The sequence below is a fragment of the Nerophis ophidion genome, linkage group LG01, assembly GCF_033978795.1.
Source record: "Nerophis ophidion isolate RoL-2023_Sa linkage group LG01, RoL_Noph_v1.0, whole genome shotgun sequence".
In the NCBI taxonomy this organism is placed as follows: Eukaryota; Metazoa; Chordata; class Actinopteri; order Syngnathiformes; family Syngnathidae; genus Nerophis; species Nerophis ophidion.
The window spans coordinates 88,703,213-88,728,856 of record NC_084611.1 but is presented as its reverse complement, the minus strand read 5'-3'; the positions used below and the strand labels follow the sequence as shown (position 1 = coordinate 88,728,856).

At 43.7% G+C, this 25,644-nt stretch overlaps 1 protein-coding gene across 1 annotated transcript in view; it reads left to right on the top strand.

The window, feature by feature from the left end:
- LOC133561580 (sialoadhesin-like) overlaps nucleotides 1-12,983 on the top strand; it is a 28,448-nt gene extending 15,465 nt beyond the window's left edge. Inside the window, exons 5-9 of the mRNA XM_061914991.1 lie at nucleotides 3,018-3,302; nucleotides 3,362-3,622; nucleotides 7,765-7,861; nucleotides 8,942-8,975; nucleotides 12,285-12,983. Of these exons, the coding sequence (XP_061770975.1) occupies nucleotides 3,018-3,302; nucleotides 3,362-3,622; nucleotides 7,765-7,861; nucleotides 8,942-8,975; nucleotides 12,285-12,476 (869 nt within the window). The 3' untranslated portion in view covers nucleotides 12,477-12,983. The remainder of the gene's footprint in view (nucleotides 1-3,017; nucleotides 3,303-3,361; nucleotides 3,623-7,764; nucleotides 7,862-8,941; nucleotides 8,976-12,284) is intronic.
- Nucleotides 12,984-25,644: the final 12,661 nt, after the last annotated feature.

The following is a 25,644-nucleotide window of genomic DNA, read 5'->3' as shown; positions in this document are numbered from 1 at the left end:
GCACCTGTTGCTAGGTAGACTTCGGCAGGAAGGCATTGAGGCAAAATCAAGCAGAAAAACCACACTTTAAATATTATGAGACATGAACCTTTCATTGATCACTACTCTGTATTGTCTGTGAAACACTTATTGTACAGAAAAAGTCATACTTGACTAAACATTCTTTGCATATTTGTTACATGTATTGTTTATCCAAAGGAAGGCTAGTTATTTAGTTGATGATTTAGTTGGTTAGTCAGATAGTTAATTAGTTAGCCTGTTTTGCCATATAATTTTTCATCAAAAACTAGTGAAGGATGTCACATGATCCAAAGAAGAAATACATACATTGTTTTTTTTTTCATTTTTTTTTCTTCTAATTTTTGGTTGCACATAGGGGAAAATAAAACAAATTAAAATAAAATTTGTGTATATATATATATATATATATATTAAGCAACTGTAAAAAAATACGAATAAATCCAGAAATAATCATCCTTCTTCTTTTTTATTATTTATAAATGTATTCTTCTTTATTTGATTGCATTTTTTAAATACCTTTAGATATATATCTTAAATTACATATTTTATTATATTTGGATTTTTTATTTTAGCGGATTAATATTTATGTATTTTTTTAATATTACTTTAAAAAAAAAAGCATATACATATTTATGCATAGTATAAATATATACATATAGATGTATATATATATATATACTTATACATATATGTATGTATATATACACATACATATATAGACATATATATATGTATATACATATATAAACAGTAAATACACACATACATAAACATACATAAACACATATATATATATATATATATATACATATATATATACATATATACATATATATATACATATATATATATATATGTATATATATACATATATATATATATATACATATATATATATACATATATATATATATATATATACATATATACATATATATACATATATATGTATATATATACATATATATATATATATATATATATATATATATATTTATATATATATATATATATATATATATATACATATATATACATATATATATATATGGTTTTGGAATTGGATTGCATTGTTATGGTATTGCTGTGTAGTGGTTTGTTGGATTGATTAAAAAAAATAAAAATAAATTGACTTTTTAAAAATGAGAATCGATTCTGAATCGCACAACGTAAACAATACGATTCGTATTCGAATCGATTTTTTCCCACACCCCTAATATATATATATATATATATATATATATATATATATATATATATATATATATATATATATATATATATATATATATATATATATATATACTTATACATATATGTATGTATATATACACATACATATATAGACATATATATATGTATATACATATATAAACAGTAAATACACACATACATAAACATACATAAACACATATATATATATATATATATATATATATACAAATATATATACATATATACATATATATACATATATATATATATATATGTATATATATGTATATATATCCATATATATATATATACATATATATATATATACATATATATACATATATGTATATATATACATATATATATATATATATATATATATATATATATATATATATATATATATATATATATATATATATATATATATACATATATACATATATATATATATGGTTTTGGAATTGGATTGCATTGTTATGGTATTGCTGTGTAGTGGTTTGTTGGATTGATTCAAAAAAATAAAAATAAATTGACTTTTTAAAAATGAGAATCGATTCTGAATCGCACAACGTAAACAATACGATTCGTATTCGAATCGATTTTTTCCCACACCCCTAATATATATATATATATATATATATATATATATATATATATATATATATATATATATATATATATATATATATATATATATATATATATATATATATATATATATATATATATATATATATATATATATATATATATATATATATATATAGTATATGGTCGGGGGTTAAGCGCGGGACGTTGTTGGGGGCGTGGTTAAGAGGGGCGGAGTATATTTACAGCTATCCATCCATCCTTTTTCTACCGCTTATTCCCTTTGGTGCCTATCTCAGCTACAATCGTGTGGATGTTTTTAGTTATTTGTATATCTTTTTTTTCAAATAGCTCAAGAAAGACCACTACAAATGAGCAATATTTTGCACTCTTATACAATTTAATAAATCAGAAACTGATGACATAGTGCTGTATTTGACTTCTTTATGTTTTTTTTTTTCAACCAAAAATGCTTTGCTCTGATTAGGGGGTACTTGAATTTAAAAAAATGTTCACAGGGGGTACATCACTGAAAAAAGGTTGAGAACTACTGCTCTAAAAGCCGTAGATGTTATTGTCACATATGCATGCACAGTAGATGGCAGTATTGTCCTGTTTAAGAGTGTCACAACATTGCTGCTTACGGCAGACGAAATGCTTTACGGTGGACGAAAACGTGACTGCTGTTGTTGTGTGTTGTTGCCGCACTAGGAGGACGTTAATGAGACTGCCTAACAATAAACCCACATAAGAAACCGAGAACTCGCCCTCGATCATTCTACAGTTAAAACGTCATTGGGCAGGCACTCTGTTTATATTGTGGGAAAGCGGACGTGAAAACAGGCTGTCGACACGTCACTCATGTCCGCATGGACCTGGAGGGGGCGTGCCTCGTTGTCTGGAAATCGGGAGAAATTCGGGAGAATGGTCGTCCCGGGAGATTTTCGGGAGAGGCACTGAAATTCGGGGGTCTCCCGGAAAATTCGGGAGGGTTGGCAAGTATGATGTACTGTCAAGTGTAGTGGGCACTGGCGCCACCTACAGGGCTGGAGTGGAAGACGTCATGAGCAGTAAAAGGTGTTGAGGAGTGTTTGGCCTGGGTGGAGGTCTGCTGCTGCTGTACTGACTCATGTTTTTGTCTGTGCTCAAAAGAAGAATGTTTGTTCAATACTTCTTGGTTCTTCCTCCAGATTTCCTGAAAAGACCCTCAGTGTCCCTGAGTGATACCGGGGACATATTGGAGGGTTGTCCCCTGACACTGACCTGCGACATCGACAACTACAACTACTCCTCAGCAACAGATGATTACTGCTGGTACAAGAAGAAGAATGTGTCTTCAGATGATGAAGTCCTCAGGAAAGGTCGAGAACTGGTCTTCCAGTCCATCAAGTCTTCAGACTCAGCAGAGTATTGGTGTACTGTGGAGAACCAGCTGGGGAAAAACTCATCCGAACCTGTCTTCATTGACGTCCAATGTGAGTACAAGTACGTCTTTGAGTATTGACACTGATGAGGACAAGGTCCTGTCCCTCAGATCCTCCCAGGTGGTCGTCTTTGTCCGTCAGTCCGTCTCCTGTCATCCTTGAGGGACAGTCGGTGAATCTGACCTGCAGCAGCGATGCTAAACCGGCCGCCAACTACACCTGGTTCAAGGACAACCAAACTCTGACCCAAAATCCACAAGAACTTTACAGTTTCACCTCCATCCGTCCTGAAGATGCCGGAACATTCCACTGCATGTCTGAGAATAAACATGGACACGTCAACTCTTCAACAGTTGTCATAGACGTCCAATGTAAGTACCAAGGTCTGACATGGACGTACAGTACTCAACCGACATGGAGGTCTAGTTTAGGTACCATAGTCCAACATGGATTCCCATTTAGGATAACCAAGTCCAACATGGACAGCCTCAGTCCATAAAAGAGGTCTAGTTTAGGTATTTAAGTCCTACTTCGACGTTCAGTCCAACGTGGAGGTTCTCTGTTCAACATGTAGGTCCAGTTTAGGTACCTAAGACCAACATGCATGTCCTTAGTCCAACGTGGACGTCCTAAGTCCAACATGGACGTCGTCAGTCCAACAAGAGTGCTCTTAGTCCATCATTGGCATCTAAAGTTCTACGTGGAAGTTCTAAGTCCAAAATGAACATCCTCAGTTCAACAAGAGCACCCTTAGTCCATCATGGGGGTGCTGAATCCTACATTGGACATCCGAAGTCCAACATAGACGTCCTTTGTCCATCACAGGCATCCTAAGTCCTTCATGGACATCCCTAGTCCGGCATGGATGACCTTTGTCTAAGTCCATCATGATGGATTTAGACATTCTAAGTCCAACATGGACCTCCTAAATCCAACATGGACCTACTAAGTCCAACAGAGAAAGGTCCTAAGTCCAACATGGACCTCCTAAATCCAACATAGACGTTTTAAGTCCAACATGGATGTCCTCAATCCAACATGAACCTCCTATGTCCAACATGGATGTCTTAAGTCCATCATGGACCTCCTGAATCCATCATGGACCTCCTAAGTCCAACAAAGGACATCCATGTTGGACTTACACATCTATGTTGGACTTAGAACATCTATGTTGGACTTAAGAGGTCCATTATGGACTTAGAATGTCTAAGTCCAACATGGACCTCCTGAGTCCATCATGGACCTCCTATATCCAACATAGTTGTATGTCCATGTTGGACATCCAACATCTATGTTGGAGTTTGAATGTCTAAGTCCAACATGGACCACCTGAGTCCATCATGGACCTACTAAGTCCAACATAGACGTTCTAAGTCCAACATGGAAGTCCCAAGTCCAACATGGACCTCCTTAGTCCAACATGGACCTCCTTAGTCCAACATGGACCTCCTAAGTCCAACATGGACCTCCTAAGTCCAACATGGACTTCCTAAATCTAACATAGACGGTCTAAATCCAACATGGACCTCCTAAATCCAACATGGACCTCCTAAATCCAAAATGGACCTCCTAATTCCACCATGGACTTCCTAGATCTAACATGGACCTCCTATGTCCAACATGGACCTCCTAAGTCAAACATGGACTTCCTAAATCCAATATAGACTTTTTAAGTCCAACATGGATGTCCTCAATCCATCATGGACCTCCTAAATCCAACATGTTGGATTTACAACGTCTATATTTGACTTGGAACATTTATGTTGGACTTAAGAGGTCCATGATGGACTTAGACTAAGTCCATCATAGACTTAGAAATTCTATGTTGGATTTAGGAAGTCCATGTTGGAATGAAGAGGTCCACGTTGGACATAAGAGTTCCATGTTGGATTTAGGAGGTTCATAATGCACTTAGGACATCCATGTTGGACTTACAACGTATATGTTGGACTCAGGAGGTCCATGATGGATTTAGGAGGTCCATGATGGACTTAGTCTAAATCCAACATGGACCTACTAAATCCAACATGGACTTCCTAAATCCAACATAGACTCTCTAAATCCAACATGGATGTCCTGAGTCCAACATGAACCTCCTAAGTCCAACATGGACCTCCTCATTCCAACATGGACCTCCTAAGTCCAACAGAGAAATGTTCTACGTCCAACATGGACCTCCTCATTCCAACATGGACCTCCTAAGTCCAACAGAGAAATGTTCTACGTCCAACATGGACCTCCTAAATCCAACATGGATGTCGTCAATCCAACATGGACCTCCTGAGTTCATCATGGACCTCCTAAGTCCATCATGGACCTCCTGAGTTCATCATGGACCTCCTAAGTCCATCATGGACCTCCTAAGTCCAACATAGGACATCCATTTTGGACTTGAAACGTCTATATTTGACTTAGAACATCTATGTTGGACTTCGGAGGTCCATGATGGACTTAGAATGTCTAAGTCCAACATGGACCTCCGAAGTCCAACATGGACTTCCTAAGTCTAACATAGACGGTCTAAATCCAACATGGACCTCCTAAATTCAACATGGACCTCCTAAATCCAAAATGGACCTCCTAATTCCACCATGGACCTCCTAGATCTAACATGGACCTCCTAAATCCAAAATGGACCTCTTAAGTCCCATGTGGACCTCCTATGTCCAACATGGACCTCCTAAATCGAAAATGGACTTCCTAAATCCAATATAGACTTTTTAAGTCCAACATGGATGTCCTCAATCCAACATGGACCTCCTGAGTCCATCATGGACCTCCTAAATCCAAGATGTTGGATTTACAACGTCTATATTTGATTTGGAACATTTATGTTGGACTTAGGAGGTCCAACATGGACTTAGACTAAGTCCATCATAGACTTAGAAAGTCTATGTTGGATTTAGGAAGTCCATGTTGGAATGAAGAGGTCCACGTTGGATTTAAGAGTTCCATGTTTGATTTAGGAGGTTCATAATGCACTTAGGACATCCATGTTGGACTTAGGAGGTCCATCATGGACTCAGGAGGTCCATGATGGACTTAGGAGGTCCATGATGGACTTAGTCTAAGTCCAACATGCACCTACTAAATCCAACATGGATTTCCTGAATCCAACATAGACTCTCTAAATCCACCATGGATGTCCTAAGTCCAACATGAACCTCCTAAGTCCAACATGGACCTCCTCATTCCAACATGGACCTCCTAAGTCCAACAGAGAAATGTTCTACGTCCAACATGGACCTCCTAAATCCAACATGGATGTCGTCAATCCAACATGGACCTCCCAAGTCCAACATGGACCTCCAAAGTCCAAAATGGATGTCTTAAATCCATTATGGACCTCTTGAGTCCATCACCGACCTCCTAAATCCAACATGGATGTCGTCAATCCAACATGGACCTCCCAAGTCCAACATGGACCTCCAAAGTCCAAAATGGATGTCTTAAGTCCATTATGGACCTCTTGAGTCCATCACCGACCTCCTAAGTCCAACATGGATGTCGTCAATCCAACATGGACCTCCCAAGTCCAACATGGACCTCCAAAGTCCAAAATGGATGTCTTAAGTCCATTATGGACCTCTTGAGTCCATCACCGACCTCCTAAGTCCAACATGGATGTCGTCAATCCAACATGGACCTCCCAAGTCCAACATGGACCTCCAAAGTCCAAAATGGATGTCTTCAATCAATCAATCAATGTTTACCGACCTCCTAAGTCCATCATGGACCTCCTAAATCCAACATGGACCTCCCAAGTCCAACATGGACCTCCAAAGTCCAAAATGGATGTCTTAAGTCCATTATGGACCTCTTGAGTCCATCACCGACCTCCTAAGTCCATCATGGACCTCCTAAATCCAACATAGGACATCCATGTTGGACTTAAAACATCTATATTTGACTTAGAACATCTATGTTAGACTTTGGAGGTCCATGATGGACTTAGAATGTCTAAGTCCAACATGGACCTCCTAAGTCCAACATGGACCTCCTAAGTCCACCATGGACCTCCTAACTCCAACATGGATGTCCTAAGTCCAACATGAACCTGCTAAGTCCATCATGGACCTCCATGTTGGACTTAAAACATCTATATTTGACTTAGAACATCTATGTTGGACTTTGGAGGTCCATGATGGACTTAGAATGTCTAAGTCCGACATGGACCTCCAAAGTCCATTATGGACCTCCCGAGTCCATCATGGACCTCCTATGTCCAACATAGATGTCCTAAGTCCAACGTGAACCTGTTAAGTCCATCATGGACCTCCATGTTGGACTTAAAACATATATGTTGGATTTAGAACATCTATGTTGGAATTAGGAGGTCCATGTTGGACTTAGGAGGTCCATGTTGGACTTTGAATGTCCAAGTCCAACACGTGTGTGAGGCCTCCAGCAGCAGCAAGTCCTCAGTCAGCATCCAAGTCCAGGCCTGTAAGTGCTCACTTCCTGGATGCTGGGATTGTTGCCATAGTAACTGGGATGCTGGCCTTCCTCTCAGGTTCCTGGAGTGTCACCGTGGCAACAGCTGGGGGCTCAGTCGCTGGTCTTGTTCTTGTTCTGCTGGTCCTGGTTCTCACCGCTTTCCTGGTGTGGAGGTGAAGACTTTAGTCTCCTGTTCTTGTCCACAATCTTGTTCATACTTCATGTTGTTTATGCTCCTTCTCCTCCTCCATTTTTTTCTCCTTTTCTTCATCTCTTTCTTCTTCATCTCTTTTTCTTCATCTTTCTTCTTCTTTTTCTCCTCCTCCCGCTCCTTCTTCTTCATCTCTTTCTTCTTCTCTTCTTCTTCTTTCCCCCTCCTTTTTCTCCTCCTCATCCTCCTCCTCCTTCTTCTTCTTTTTCTCCTCCTCCTTCTTCTTCCTCTTCCTCCATCTTCTTCTTCTTTTTTTTCCTCATCCTTCTTTTTCTTCTTCTTTTTCTCTTCATATGATTTCACCTCCTCCTCCACCTTCTTCTCCTTCATAATCATTATTTTCCTTCTTCCTTTGCTTCGTCTTCTTCTCATTCTCTTTCTTCTTCTTCTTTATATTCTTCTTTTTCTTCTTCTTCTCTTCCTCCCCCTCCTTCTTCTTCTACCCTCTTCTTCTTTCTTCTCCTAATCTTCTTAATCTGTTTCTCTTCTTCTAATTCTTCCTCTGCTGTATCTTTTTCTCCTTCTCTTTCTTCTTTTTCTTCTCATTGTTCATCTTACTTTTTCCCTTCTTTTTCTTCTCCTTCTTCTTTTCTTCTCCTCGCTCTCCTTTTCTTTTTCTTCTTATTCTTTTCCTCCTTATATCTCCTCTCCTTCTTAACCTTTTTGATCTATTTATGTTCTTCTCATTCTTCCTTTGCTTCATCTTTTTTTCCTTCTCTTTCTTCTTTTTTTATCTTCTTATCCTTCTGCTTGTTCTTCTTCTTCTTCTTCTTCTTCTTCTTTCCACTTTGTCCTTCTTATCCTCCTCTCTCCTCCTTATTCTTCCTCTTTTCTCCTTCTTCTTCTCCATCATTGTCTTTGTCTTCTCTTCCTCCTCCTCCTTCTTTTTCTTCTTCTTCTCCTTTTCCATCTCTTTCTTCTCCTTCTCTTCTTTCTTCTCCTCCTCCTCCTTCTTCTTTTTCTTTTCCTTCTACTTCTCCTCTTCCTTCTCCATCTTCTCCTTCCCATCTCTTTCTTCTCCTCCTTCTCCTCCTCTCTCCAGCAAAAAGAGGGCATCAAAGGAGTCCAGAGCAAAGGTAAAAAAATTCCCACCAACACAGATGTTTGATATGTGATGATGTCACCATGAGAGCTCAGTTCAAACAGATGTTCTTAATGATAAAAATATATAAATAAATACACAATACATTATAATAAATGTACTGTAAATACTCTTACGTTTGAAAAGTATAGTACATGTATTAGTTTTTTCATTTGAAATAAGTAATTTTGTTATTTAGAATGAAATCCATTTTAAAATGTACAATTATTTAATTGAAATTATTTTGGATAATGAATTCCAGTTCCAATGTATGAATCCAATCAAATTATTCTGTACTCCTATTTTAGGTTCATTCATTCATTCAAAATAGTTCTCTTTACTATTTTCATTTAAGGGTTTGGTCATTTTGGGATTTAAAACGAAAGATTTCAATAAACTGTTGCTTATTTTAAATGCGTTATAAAAGTATAAGGTATTTCATTGAAATGTTTTTTAAATAATGTATTACTTTTTGATTGTATTTATTAAATTAAAAATAGTCTCACTTTTTATGCATTTTTCTACGATTTTTATTTCAAAATATTAATTCTAATATAATATTTATTTAATAATTATTTAATTAAAATTATATTTATGTGCTACTTTTTTTTCAGACAATTAGAAAAAACTCTAATTTTCGTATTTATTAATTTAAAAGAACAATACTTACATTTTAAAAATTATATATTTGTGACGAGTTCAGACGCAAAAACATATCTCTATTTTCCATTTTACATCAACAAAATTAAAAAAAAAAAAAATCATTAATGATGTCACAAGAGATGATATTTTAACATAGTTGGTCTCAGTGAGAGTCTGCACACAAAACAAATGCATTTCTCTTCTTAACTATTTGAGATCACATGTTGCTCGTCCCCTTTAAAAGGATGAGAGCTTGCCCCGATTTTTGACACTCACCTTGACCCTAACCCTTGTAATAAATATAATTCATTAGAGCTTGTCATTATGAGGTCTGTAGTTTCATGACCACTCTATCTGGAAGTCATCTAACACCCTCCTGGCGCTTATTCGGACTTTATCAATGACTTATCTGAGTTTGTTGCTGATCCAGTGACGCATTCAGATGATATACTTGCCATGAACGAATAGTCGAACCTCAGATTCAGGAGGAACAGCTTGGTTTTTGTCCTGGTCGTGGCACTGTGGACCAGCTCTATACTCTCGGCAGGGTCCTTGAGGGTGCATGGAGGTTTGCCCAACCGGTGTACATGTGCTTTGTGGACTTGGAGAAGGCCTTCGACCGTGTCCCTTGGGAAATCCTGTGGGGAATGCTCAGAGAGTATGGGGTATCGGACTGACTGATAGTGGCACTCCGCTCCCTGTACGATCAGTATCAGAGGTTGGTCCGCACTGCAGTGAGTCGGACCCGTATCCAGTGAGGGTTGGACTCCGCCAAAGCTGCCTATTGTCACTGATTCTGTTCATAACTTTTATGGACAGAATTTCTAGGCACAGTCAGGGCGTGGAGGGGATCCGGTTGGGTGGCTGCAGGATGAGTTCTCTGCTTTTTGAAGATGATCCGGCCAGGATCTTCAGCTCTCAGTGAATCGGTTCGCAGCTGAGCGTAAAGCGATTGGGATGAGAATAAGCACCTCTAAGTCTGAGTCTATGGTTCTCCTCCGGAAAAGGCTGGAGGGCCATGTCCGGGTTGGAGAGGGGACCCTGCCGCATGTGGATGAGTTCCAGTACCTCGGAGTCTTGTTCACGAGTGAGGGAAGAGTGGATCGTGAGATCAACAGGCGGATCGATGCGGCGCCTTCAGTAATGCGGACACTTTATCGATCCGATGTGGTGAAGAAAGAGCTGAGCGGAAAGGTCGACAGGCGCATCTGTGCGGCGTCTTCAGTAATGCGGGGACGCCCTCTCCATCCGTTGTGGTGAAGAAGGAGCTGAGCCGGAAGGCAAAGCTCTCAATTTACCGGTGGATCTACGTTCCCATCCTCACCTATGGTCATGAGCTTTGGGTTATGACCGAAAGGACTAGATCAAGGGTACAAGCGGCCGAAATGAGTTTCCTCTGCCGGGTGGATGGGCTCTCCCTGAGAGATAGGGTGAGAAACTCTGCCATCCGAGAGGAGCTCAAAGTAAAGCCGCTGCTCCTCCACATGGAGAGGAGCCAAATGAGGCGGTTCAAGCATCTGGTCAGGATGCCACCCGAACGCCTCCCATGTTCCTGGTCTTGTAGTCTTCACTACTTATATGCTACTGCTAGGCAACATCACGCAAATACGGAGTTAGCTTTCAATGTTCACTGTCACCACTCTTCGGGCACACCCATTGACATCTTTGCGTAGCTGACAGGATAGGCCTGGAAGGAGATACATGACTATCTTTTGGTTTTCCTGGTGGCCTGGACTCCCACATTAGGGCAAGGAAAAACTCACACCCAGTGGGACGTCGGTGACAGTGACAATGATGACTATGAAAAACCTTGGAGAGAACCGCATATGTGGGCAAAGCCCCCACGCCCCCCAACGGGACCGAAAGCGACGGATGTCGAGCGCGTCTAATATGATATTGTGAAAGTCCAATCCATAGTGGATCTAACATAACGGTGGATCCAATATAGTAGCGAGAGTCCCGTCCATAGTGGAGCCAGCAGGAGACCATCCCGAGCGGAGGCGGATCAGCAGCGCAGAGACGTCCCCAACCGATACACAAATGAGCGGTCCATTCTGGGTCCCGACTCTGGACGAACGGTCCATCCTGGGTCCTGACTCTGGACAGCCAATACTTCATCAACTGCCACTGGACCTGTGTCCCCCTCCGTCCCCCGTCCACAAGGGAGAGGGGGACAGAGGAGAAAAAGAAAAGAAACGGCAGATCAACTGGTCTAAAAAGGGGGTCTATTTAAAGGCTAGAGTATGCAAATGAATTTTAAGATGAGACTTAAATGCTTCTACTGAGGTATCATCTCGAACTGTTACCGGGAGGGCATACCAGAGTACTGGAGCCCGAATGGAAAACGATCTATAGCCCGCAGACTTTTTTTGGGCTCTGGGAATCACTAATAAGCCGGAGTCCTTTGAACGCAGATTTCTTGTACCTGTACCCACTCGACATCCATAGCAGCCGATCACCCCAGAAAGTGGGGTCCCTACATCTGCGATCCCTTCTAAAGGTGTTCTTCTTTCTCCCCATCTGGTGTTTTATGGGTTTTTCCTGGGTTTGAACCAGGAGGGGTGTCATTGTGAGTCTGTGAAGCCCTTTGAGACACTTGTGGTTAAGAACTAAATAAGTCAAATCGCATCCATTGTTTGACGTACGTCTTTAACTCCCACAGTCCAGCGCGGGTGCAGATTGTGGCGAGGCTTCAACCCGGGAACAGAAAGAAGTCGTTTATTCCCAAGTCCACTTCACCACATCCAGCCAAGGTCCGGTCTACGGCAACATCACGCCATCTATGCCCCGCAGCAGACACGTGGTGGAGGAGATGGAAGACGGCGTGGAGTACGCCACAGTCCAAAGAGCGTGAGAGCGGGATGAGCTCCTTTCACTTTCATTTTGCTCGTCCCAGACGTGGGACGAAGTCTACAACGAAAGGAAGTATTCGATGCGTGAAGATTTTGCGGTCATGTGACCACATCACCTTCTCATTGGGGCTCATCCAGGCCTTGATTGTCACCGCAGCGTCAATAATTGTATGTTAGCCCCTCCCCTTTCTCACAATCATCAATATGACTGTGATCTATTTCTTATCTTATTCAATGATTGCACCAACATTCATCTCTTTTATCACCAAGATCCATCCCGGTCTTGCGCGGGTCTACAATCTTTGCTCCATTCTGTTAATGAGCTTTGAATGAAGACAGACTTTGTGTCCCAGCTTTTAAACACACAGGATGTTCAATTAGGAACACTTTCTTAAAGGGACAGGACTCATTTGTGTGTTTCCTGGACACATAAACACTCTGTGAGTCATGATGCTAGTAGAGATGGGAGATGAGGCAATATACAGTTTATGTATATAATATATGGTCGACACTACAGTGATTTGATCATTAATTTTTACAATCCCCCGCCCCCCAAAAAAAAAAAAAAAAAGTATATATATATATATATATAATTTTTTCGGGGGATTGTAAAAAATATTGACCTAATCACTGTAGTTTGACCATATATTATATACCGGTATGTGGTATCTATGTGTATATATATAATATATATATATATATATATATATATATATATATATATATATACACACACACATATATATACATATATATATATATATACATATATATATATATACATCCATCCATCCATCCATTTTCTACCGCTTATTCCTTTTGGGGTTGCGGGGGGCTATCTCAGCTACAATCGGGCGGAAGGCGGTGTACAACCTGGACAAGTCGCCACCTCATCGCAGGGCCGACACAGGTAGACAGACAACATTCACACTCACATTCACACACTAGGGCCAATTTAGTGTTGCCAATCAACCTATCCCCAGGTGCATGTCTTTGGAAGTGGGAGGAAGCCGGAGTACCCGGAGGGAACCCACGCATTCACGGGGAGAACATGCAAACTCCACACAGAAAGATCCCGAGCCTGGATTTGAACCCAGGACTGCAGGAACTTTGTATTGTGAGGCAGACGTATATATATATATATATATATATATATATATATATATATATATATATATATATATATATATATACAGTATATGTATGTGTGTATACATATACATACATATATACACACATATACATATATACACACATATACATATACATATATATTATATATATCTATATATATATATATATATATATATATATATATATATATATATACACAGTATATCCATCCATTTTCTACCGCTTATTCCCTTTCGGGGTCGCGGGTGGCGCTGGCGCCTATCTCAGCTACCATCGGGCGGAAAGCGGGGTACACCCTGGACAAGTATACTGTATATACATATACAGTATATATACATATATATATATATATATATATATATATATATATATATATATATATATACGTGTATATATGTATGTATATATGTATATATGAAGAGTTCATATGCAAAAAACGATAAACGCCATTTTGATCAAGTTTAGCCCAGCCTCGGTAATATATAGTCCGCCACCTCTATTGTGGTATACCATAATCGATTTGTTTGCAAATGCGGACAAATGCCGCTTTTAACGTCATTTAGTTCAGCGATTTATTGCAACGGCCGATAAGCGCCATGGATCATCTACCACAAACGCCGATATATCCGTTCGCCCAACCAGCGCTGCAGTACGGGATCACGGACTCACTCAGTGTTGTTATCCACGCATGAATAACCTGGAAGCTTCTCCTGTGAACACAGCGAAAAAAACTGACGTGTTGAAGTTATTATTTGATGTTGGCGCTAGCACGCGTGTCCGTGAGTTTTACACCGCTGCGTTAAACGATGTTGTCGAGCATGGAGCTAATGTCGATAGCGATGACGAGTGAGCTGTTATCTGCGCAGGAGTGTTTTTGATAGGCAAACCAGGTTGAGCATTTGTGCTTGTTTTATTAATAAAACATCGTCTTCATTGCAACACTGTTTTTTTTTGTTGTTTTTTCATTTTGTGCTGAAAAGCACGAGGTAAATATGTGAGGTCACAGTTCCTAAAAAAGCATGTCCGGTTAGCAAGTACGAAAAAAACAATGTTCGCAGGGATCGAAACTGTTCAATAATGAAGTAAAGAAATGTGAACAGTTGTTACGTTGAAATGTGGCTTTCGATAAATTTCACGTTCTGTTTTTCTCTCTATCTTTATCTTGAATGTTATGCGAAATAACGACCGCAAAGAAAACGATTTTTTTTTTTGCGACATATCATAATTTGGATATATCTGCTTTTGACGTAAAACCCAGTGGGCAGGGAGAATTCACATCCAGTGGGACGCCAGTGACAATGCTGACTATGAGAAACCTTGGAGAGGACCTCAGATGTGGGCAACTCCCCCTCTCTAGGGGACCGAAAGCAATGGATGTCGAGCGGGTCTAACATGATACTGTGAAAGTTCAATCCATAGTGGCTCCAACACAGCCGCGAAAGTTCAGTTCAAAGCGGATCCAAGACAGCAGCGAAAGTCCCGTCCACAGGAGACCATCTCAAGCGGAGGCGGGTCAGCAGCGTAGAGATGTCCCCAATCGATACAGGCGAGCGGTCCATCCTGGGTCTCGACTCTGGACAGCCAGTACTTCATCCATGGTTATCGGACCGGAACCCCTCCACAAGGGAGGGGGGGACATAGGAGAAAGAAAAGAAGCGGCAGATCAACTAGTCTAAAAAGGAGGTCTATTTAAAGGCTAGAGTATACAGATGAGTTTTAAGGTGAGACTTAAATGCCTCTACTGAGGTGGCTTCTCGAACTGTTACCGGGAGGGCATTCCAGAGTACTGGAGCCCGAACGGAAAACGCTCTATAGCCCGCAGACTTTTTTTGGGCTCTAAGAATCACTAATAAGCCGGAGTCTTTTGAACGCAGATTTCTTGCCGGGACATATGGTACAATACAATCGGCAAGATAGGCTGGAGCTAGACCGTGTAGTATTTTATACGTAAGTAGTAAAACCTTAAAGTCACATCTTAAGTGCACAGGAAGCCAGTGCAGGCGTAATATGATCAAACTTTCTTGTTCTTGTCAAAAGTCAAACATTCTTACTTGAAAGCCATTCATTACATCAGCATTTCTTAAAAGTTGAGGCTTACATGACTTGCTTATGTTGATATTCAATAAACCACTGCACGCTTGTACATGTACCGACAACACCAGCAGGCAGAAAAATCATTAATATACAGAATCGGTCAAAATGGATTTATCTGCTTTTGCATATGAACTCTTCATATACATACAGATGAGATAGTACTTTATTTATTCCGTCAGGAAAATGACAATTTTCAGCACAATCCCATTCAAGATCAGACAAACATTACAGGGGGACAGAACAGGATGGCTGACGGGTCTGCCGGCTTCCAGCGCCCCTTACAGAAAAGATGAGATACAGGTAAACAAGGGGGGTGGGGGAATGGGAGAAAAAAAATAGAAGATAAAAATAAAATAAAAAAATCGATCTTAGCCTGGGCCCTGGAGAGGGGGTGCAGACTGAGGCCAAGGGAAAACATATATATACATATATACACACATATACATACATATATATATATATATATATATAATACTAATTTTACATGTTATCCTCATTACTTCCTGTTTATTTGTCATTAATGTTTTTATTCGGCAAAGGAGACAACAGCTATGATGAATACCTTTTAGCAATTTGAGGGGGTTTTTTGTTTTTTGGTTTTGCAAAAGACGGATCAGCATCAGCAAGAGAATAATTGCGTTATTCGAAATGTTAAAACCATGAACACCATTTCTCTTCTTTTTACACTTATATGACGTTAGAATGTGACAACCAACATTCTTGCAGATGATTTCTAGTATTCCCATTGGGGAAAATAGTTTTGCAATATGAACAAATATATTGGAAGGTAAATCCGAGTCACGAAGACACCGTACGTCCTCAATTGCATTAGAACAGCTTCTGAGAAATAAACTGTAGTTTTGTATTAATTTCACATCCTCCCTTTTTATTGTCGGCTTATAATAATGTTTTGGCAATGTACCGAGAAGATATATTTTGCTTGTTACCAAATTTCTCCTTTAATAAAATGTTGCCTTTCATGTGTCCATGGTGCAAGTTCATGTATTTACAGCTCTTCCCAAGTTCCTTGGTGTGTCCTTTAGTATGCGGCTCCAGGAAGTCTACGTAGACGGTCTTCCGTTTAACTCAATACTCAAATTCCTTCATTTTTGTATTTTTTGTCAGGTTTGAACACTAATAACATTTATTAAACAGACAGGAAGCAAGGAATCATGCAGAGACAGAGTTCAATTTGGCTCAATGACGTGTTTTGGTCTGTACTCTAGTTACAGATCCAAACTACGCTCTAAGAGTCAGGCCCGAGCGCTTCCTCTATTTATTTGGGAGGTCCCTGTTCCATGTGAAGTGAATTATATTTATATAGCGCTTTTCTCTAGTGACTCCAAGCGCTTTACATAGTGAAACCCAATACCTAAGTTACATTTAAACCAGTGTGGGTGGCACTGGGAGCAGGTGGGTAAAGTGTCTTGCCCAAGGACACAACGGCAGTGACTAGGATGGGGGAAGCGGGAATCGAACCTGCAACCCTCAAGTTGCTGGCACGGCCGCTCTACCAACCGTACGTCACTGAAGGAAGGTGGTAATCTCGACAACTCCAGTTAGACACAATAAATAATCGTACAAAAATGCAAATGTGTTGACGCTGGTGATATCGCCTTGTCTCTGCTCTGTCTGCGTCACGGCGGTGTTCGGCCTTGGCCATCAGCAGGCCGGTCCGGACACAACACTGATGTGAGACGGCTGGCAATCTTATAGATTGCGAGCTTTGATCAGCGGAAAAGGCTGCTAAAACTGCTTGAGTTGTATGCCTAAGCCCCAGACCATTACTCAAAATAATCCCGGCAGCTGTGAGTCCATCCATCCATCCATCCATCTTCTTCCGCTTATCCGAGGTCGGGTCGCGGGGGCAACAGCCTAAGCAGGGAAACCCAGACTCTCCTCTCCCCAGCCACTTCGTCTTGCTCTTCCTGGGGGATCCTGAGGCGTTCCCAGGCCAGCCGGGAGACATAGTCTTCCCAACGTGTCCTTGGTCTTCCCCGTGGCCTCCTACCGGTTGGACGTGCCCTAAACACCTCCCTAGGGAGGCGTTCGGGTGGCATCCTGACCAGATGCCCCGAACCACCTCATCTGGCTCCTCTCGATGTGAAGGAGCAGCGGCTCTACTTTGAGTTCCTCCCGGATGGCAGAGCTTCTCACCCTATCTCTAAGGGAGAGCCCCGCCACACGGCGGAGGAAACTCATTTCGGCCGCTCGTACCCGTGATCTTATCCTTTCGGTCATGACCCAAAGCTCATGACCATAGGTGAGGATGGGAACGTAGATCGACCGATAAATTGAGAGCTTTGCCTTCCGGCTCAGCTCCTTCTTCACCACAACGGATCGGTACAACGTCCGCATTACTGAAGACGCCGCACCGATCCGCCTGTCGATCTCACGATCCACTCTTCCCTCACTCGTGAACAGGACTCCTAGGTACTTGAACTCCTCCACTCGGGGCAGGGTCTCCTCCCCAACCCGGAGATGGCATTCCACCCTTTTCCGGGCAAGAACCATGGACTCGGACTTGGAGGTGCTGATTCTCATTCCGGTCGCTTCACACTCGGCTGCGAACCGATCCAGCGAGAGCTGAAGATCCCGGTCAGATGAAGCCATCAGGACCACATCATCTGCAAAAAGCAGAGACCTAATCCTGCGGTCACCAAACCGGAACCCCTCAACGCCTTGACTGCGCCTAGAAATTCTGTCCATAAAAGTTATGAACAGAATCGGTGACAAAGGACAGCCTTGGCGGAGTCCAACCCTCACTGGAAATGTGTTCGACTTACTGCCGGCAATGCGGACCAAGGTCTGGCACTGATCGTACAGGGATCGGACCGCCACAATAAGACAGTCCGATACCCCATACTCTCTGAGCACTCCCCACAGGACTTCCCGAGGGACACGGTCGAATGCCTTCTCCAAGTCCACGAAGCACATGTAGACTGTGAGTCAAAAATGTTTAATTGAAATAATCAGCAAAACAACTCCTGAAGGGAATTGCACTGCATAGGACAAAATCTACCCTGTAACCAAAGAAACAAAAGCAGTAACCAATATTGGATAAACATGCGACAAAAGCTAATTACACATGCATTAACATGCTAGGCTATGGACAACAGTTAGGAAACTTATCATCGGACAACTGCTTCAATATTTGCACCAGTATCACGAGGTGGTGTGTGGTGGTGGTGCGGTGAGGAACGAATCTATGACCGACTACCGAAAAATGTAACAGGACATTGTGCTCTGATCTCACTCCTCATGCCCACCTCAATATACCCCATAACAGCACGAGAATTATTAACTCGCCTGAACCGTTTAATACCCGAACATTGGGAAATAACTAGACGTGATGTAAACTGGCAAAGTGTTGGGGATCCAACTTATATCGATGCAATAGGTGTACCTGACGAGTACAAATTGATAGATCCAGTTGCATCCGTCTGTTGGTGGTGTACAATTAACAAGAATGTTTGTTGGGATGTCGCATGGCTGCAGTTGTGTGACCTCAAGTATGCAAAAATCCAGGAGCGCCGAAAGCAGGTAAGATGATTTTAATTTCATCAAAGTAAAAGATATAAACAGAAAGCAGTCTTGCATGGAGATGTTCCCAACATAGGTTTTAACTTCGAGCACTGAGGAGTGCTCGAGTGAAACATAAATAGACCTGTTGATTGACCGCAGCTGAGGACCGCTGCCAATCAACGGCGAGTGTGACAAAAACAGTGCTCAGCGGAGTAAACAGGAAGTATGACAAAATAAGAGCACTGAACAGGAAACAAAGTACAAAACACGAAAAACTATCATAAAGTAAGTGACAGATCGTTACAGGACCTCCCCCTCAAGGAACAGATACCAGATGTTCCCTGGAAAAGAAAAATGGAAAAAAATGTCCACAAAGTAAGGGAGGATGGAAGGAGGATTTGGTGGAAGGTCGCCAAACCTCGTGTCCCCGCAGCCAGCGAGGGAAAGTCAGGTGGCGACGGCGCGTAGAGCGCCGCTGGAACTGGCGGGGCGGGCGGCCACGGAACAGCCACATCATTGGCCGAAAAAGAGACGAGTGCATCCCGCGAGGAGGACGCCCAGGGCACGGCCACATCCGCGGCTGACGTGGAGGCGGGCGCGCTGAAGCAGGCCCGGAGACAGCAGACAAAGCGGCGGGGGCTGCAGCCAAAACAGATACCTCTGCAGGAGGCGGCTGAGGAGCCGATGTTGGTGCCGGCGTGGAAGCGGCAGACGTCATCAACGGCGTGGAAGCGGCAGACGTCATCAACGGCGTGGAAGCGGCAGACGTCATCGGCGGCGTGGAAGCGGCAGACGTCATCGGCGGCGTGGAAGCGGCAGACGTCATCGGCGGCGTGGAAGCGGCAGACGTCATCGGCGGCGTGAAAGCGGCAGACGTCATCGGCGGCGTGAAAGCGGCAGACGTCATCGGCGGCGTGAAAGCGGCAGACGTCATCGGCGGCGTGAAAGCGGCAGACGTCATCGGCGGCGTGAAAGCGGCAGACGTCATCGGCGGCGTGAAAGCGGCAGACGTCATCGGCGGCGTGAAAGCGGCAGACGTCATCGGCGGCGTGAAAGCGGCAGACGTCATCGGCGGCGTGAAAGCGGCAGACGTCATCGGCGGCGTGAAAGCGGCAGACGTCATCGGAGGCGTGATTGTTGCAGATGTCATCGGCGGCGTGAAAGCGGCAGATGACGCCGGGCGAGGAGCAGCAAATGCTGGCCGAGGAATAGCGGATGCCGGCGGTGACGAAGCCCGGCGTGGTGCTGCTCTTGGCGGCGTTGGGGCTCGGCGTGGAGCCGGCGTTGGGGCTCGGCGTGGAGCCGGCGTTGGGGCTCGGCGTGGAGCCGGCGTTGGGGCTCGGCGTGGAGCCGGCGTTGGGGCTCGGCGTGGAGCCGGCGTTGGGGCTCGGCGTGGAGCCGGCGTTGGGGCTCGGCGTGGAGCCGGCGTTGGGGCTAGGCGAAAGCCCGCCAGGGACGTAGATGTCTCCGTGGAAGGAGACGCTGGCGGGGATGACAGCGGTGTGTGCCTGGCTGCACCGCAGTGTATAGTGGGCCCCCCTCCACTAGGTGGCTGCCAGACACCGTTCACACATGCGGGAAAACGTGCCTGCTCGTCGGAGTCCCCCGGTGCGAAAACCAGGGACGGGCGGGAGGGGACCAGGAGGAGGGACGAAGACACGTCCCGTGCCGAGTCCCAGCAGGAGGACAAAAGCGACCTCACTGTGGGCTCCACTGGAGCTCTCGGCGAACCAAAAAAGAGAGCGGGAGCTGGCAAAAAGAGCAGCCGGGGAGCAGCCGCTGGAAGCTGCGTAGGAGCAGGGAGAAGCAGCTCAGCAGACGACGGGAAGGATGGCGGCGGCGGACGTGCCGGTCGGAGAGCCGCAGTCGGCGACGGAGCCGCAGGAGCCGCGAGACGTGAAGGAGGAGGCGGGCGCGCCGGTCGGTGAGCCGTAGCCGGCAGCGTTGCCGAGAGGAAGGATGGCGGCGGAGGACGCGCCGGTCGGAGAGCCGTAGCCGGTAGCGTTGCCGCGGGAGCCGCGTCTGTAGGCTGGGACCGCACAAACCTGGCCTTCAAGTCCTCCAGGAATTGTGCGGTCCAGAACGTCGGCTGAGGATTGCCGACAGGGATTCTCGCGAGGTCACAATCTTCTGGCTCGAAGTTACTGTTGGGATGTCGCATGGCTGCAGTTGTGTGACCTCAAGTATGCAAAAATCCAGGAGAGCAGAAAGCAGGTAAGATGATTTTAATTTCATCAAAGTAAAAGATATAAACAGAAAGCAGTCTTGCATGGAGATGTTCCCAACATAGGTTTTAACTTCGAGCACTGAGGAGTGCTCGAGTGAAACATAAATAGACCTGTTGATTGACCGCAGCTGAGGACCGCTGCCAATCAACGGCGAGTGTGACAAAAACAGTGCTCAGCGGAGTAAACAGGAAGTATGACAAAATAAGAGCACTGAACAGGAAACAAAGTACAAAACACGAAAAACTATCATAAAGTAAGTGACAGATCGTTACAATGTTGACAGAACAAACTACGTCCACTACAACGTACGGAGATCAGGGAATCGGACACAGGCCGGATTTGAAACCGTCGCTGAGCAACTCGCCGCCACCTCCCCTATGGACTTTCAAAACCGTATGGAAAAAGGAGGCGTGTGCGTGATATTTGGTGATCAGTGTTGCACGTTCATACCCAACAACACTGATACAGAAGGTAGCCTAACCAGACCACTGGAAGGTAGCCTGACCAGACCACTGGAAGGTAGCCTGACCAGACCACTGGAAGGTAGCCTGACCAGACCACTGGAAGGCCTGCGTACTCTCAACGGGGCTATAGAGCGTTTTCCGTTCGGGCTCCAGTACTCTGGAATGCCCTCCCGGTAACAGTAAAAGCATTTAAGTCTCACCTTAAAACTAATTCGTATACTCTAGCCTTTAAATAGACTCCCTTTTTAGACCAGTTGATCTGCCGTTTCTTTTTTTTTTCTCATATGTCCCACTCTCCCTTGTGGAAGGGGGTCCGGTCCGATCCGGTGGCCATGTACCGCTCGCCTGTGTATCGGCTGGGGACATCTCTGCGCTGCTGATCCGCCTCCGCTTGGGATGTGTTGTGGTTTACTAAGGACGTGACGGCAAACGGACACCAGGTGGCAGTAGTGTACAGAGATTTAATATATATATATATATAAATGTTAAATCACATATCTATAATAATCAAACAATAGAAAACGAACTAAGGGAATGGAATGTGAACTATAGATTCAAAAGTGTATGTGGTGTGAGACTATGTGTGTAAGTTAACTGGAGTGTCTTACCAAAGTGTTGGAGGTGCGTGTTGAGAGACGCGATGCAGTCCAATAAGGGCAAGACCGGCAGGGTAGTCCGTGCAAGGAAGCGAGGAGTCGAGGGACGAAGGAAGCAATCCGAGGACGAAGGAGATCCGGGGAAGAGTGAGATGCACAGCTGACTTTGCAGGTGACGGAGAGTTCTGCGGGGACACGGGAAAAGACACTGAGAACCACGGAGAGACTGAACACAAGGAGAACAGGATTTGCATAATGCAGGATGATCGCTTACTGTACTTCAACAGAGAACTAAGTTCCCGCAAGGATCCCTGGGTCCACTGGTCTCTTAAGCAGCTCCTCGTCATCAGTCACAGGTGTGTAATGCGGCCGGCTGCGGCAAAGAGTGGGCGCGGTCCGCTTGATGAGTGCAGGGGCGTGTCTGGAATGCGCTGTCAAGCGGGTCCTCAGGTTGGACTCGCAGAATGCGCATGTCCCACAACAGGATGTTTATATATCAGTAGTAGTGGCTTTCAGTAGGCCTTAAAACTGGAGTCAAAGGTTACAAAAAGTGCAAGGTTTGTGATGATGTGCTTCGATGAGGCCTTCCAACTTCACACTTCTGAGCGTGGCGTCGTCCACTCGCTCCACTTTGAATGTGAACATGTGGTCCTCAGCCACCGCTTGACGTGCACTCTACAGGTGAGTTTCTCCTTCCGATCGTCTCGTCCTTCGACTTTCACTTGGCTGTCTTCTCCAAGCTCTTCCGTAATCTCACGGCTCCTCAGCTTTGTTTTAAACTCTACAAATGTTAGCTTGTCGCTACTCTGTGTCACGTCAACAGAGAACGGTTCCAATGCATCAGGCAGGCCTTTTAATATCTTCGCGGCCTGGAAGCCATTGCTGGTCTTGTCGTCCTCGTCCGGCCCTGAGGACGACTGGGTGGTGTGCATGGATCAAAGATGACGCCGGTGAGGAATTGTTGAACAAAAGCTTTATTTGATCAAGCGAGCCCCACCTTAGAGGTTCTGCAACAAACTTGGAGGATACTCTGGAATGCCCTCCCGGTAACAGTTCGAGATGCCACCTCAGTAGAAGCATTTAAGTCTCACCTTAAAACTCATCTGTATACTCTAGCCTTTAAATAGACCTCCTTTTTAGACCAGTTGATCTGCCGCTTCTTTTCTTTCTCCTATGTCTCCCCTCCCTTGTGGAGGGGGTCCGGTCCGATGACCATGGATGAAGTACTGGCTGTCCAGAGTCGAGACCCAGGATGGACCGCTCGTCGGGACCCAGGATGGACCGCTCGCCTGTATCGGTTGGGGACATCTCTACGCTGCTGATCCGCCTCCGCTTGAGATGGTCTCCTGTGGACGGGACTCTCGCTGCTGTCTTGGATCCGCTTTGAACTGAACTCTCGCGGCTGTGTTGGAGCCACTATGGATTGAACTTTCACAGTATCATGTTAGACCCGCTCGACATCCATTGCTTTCGGTCCCCTAGAGGGGGGGGGGGTTGCCCACATCTGAGGTCCTCTCCAAGGTTTCTCATTGTCATCATTGTCACTGGCGTCCCACTGGATGTGAATTCTCCCTGCCCACTGGGTGTGAGTTTTCCTTGCCCTTTTGTGGGTTCTTCCGAGGATGTCGTAGTCGTAATGATTTGTGCAGCCCTTTGAGACATTTGTGATTTGGGGCTATATAAATAAACATTGATTGATTGATTGATGATTCATGACCCTAGATGAGGAAAAGTCAGCAAAAAAAAGAAAGGATAACCAGTACTTTGATCAACACAAAAACTGAAATGGGTCAAATTGACCCTCAACATATAGAAGGGTTAAATACTTTACAATACTCTTCTTTGTTCTATTTATTGGTCTCAGCCAGTGTGGACAAAGCCCCTGCTAGAAGAAGTTGTTAATGTGTTTATACTCCCATCCTACCATATATTTTTTAAACCGGTTTCCGAACTCTAAATGGGTGAATTTTGGCGAATTAAACGCCTTTCTGTTTATCGCGCTGGAGGCGATGACGTCAGAATGTGACGTCGCCGAGGTAACACACCCGCCATTTTCATTTTCAACACATTACAAACACCGGGTCTCAGCTCTGTTATTTTCCGTTTTTTGGACTATTTTTTGGAACCTTGGAGACATCATGCCTCGAAGGTGTGTTGTCGGAGGGTGTAACAACACTAACAGGGAGGGATTCAAGTTGCACCACTGGCCCCAAGATGCCAAAGTGTCTGCCGCCAGACCCCCATTGAATGTGCCGGAGTTTCTCCACATTTTACCGGCGATGCTAAGACAGACATGGCACAGAGATGTATGGATAACCTGCAGATGCATTTGCAACGATAGTCAACAAAATCAAAAAGGTGAGTTTTGTTGATTTTGACTGCCAGCTAATCGATGCTAACATGCAATGCTAATCGATGCTAACATGCTATTTACCGGCGGTGCTAAAGCAGACATGGAACAGAGATGTATGGATAACCTGTAGATGCATTTGCAACTATATTACGTTTCCTTCCAACCACATGTAATGCGAAACAAACACTTACCAATCGACAGATTTAAGTTGCTCCAGTGTCAAAAGATGCGAAAGTCCTGATCGTTTGGTCCGCACATTTTACCGGCGATGCTAACGCAGCTATTCGGCCATGCTATGGCTATGAATAGCGTCAATAGCTATTCGCTCAATAGCTTCAGTTTCTTCTTCAATATATTTATACTCCAACCATCTGTTTCAATACATGCATAATCTGTTGAATCGCTTAAGTCGCTGAAATCCGGGTTTGAATCCGAGCTAATGTCGCTATATCTTGCTGTGGTAGTCCCATTGTTTGTTTACATTGGCAGCACTGTGTGACGTCACAGGGAAATGGCCAGTGTCTTCGCAGAGAGCCGAAAATAAGGCACTTTAAAGCTTTATTTAGGGATATTCCGAGACCGGTAACATTTTGAAAAAAACTTCAAAAAATACAACAAGCCACTGGGAACTGATTTTTATTTTTTTTAACCCTTTTGAAATTGTGATAATGTTCCCCTTTAACTGTTGGGCACTAACAAGCCATCTTTTAAAGAGCTGCAGGAGCTATCTAAAGCAGTGGTTCTTAACCTGGGTTCGATGGAACCCTAAGGGTTCG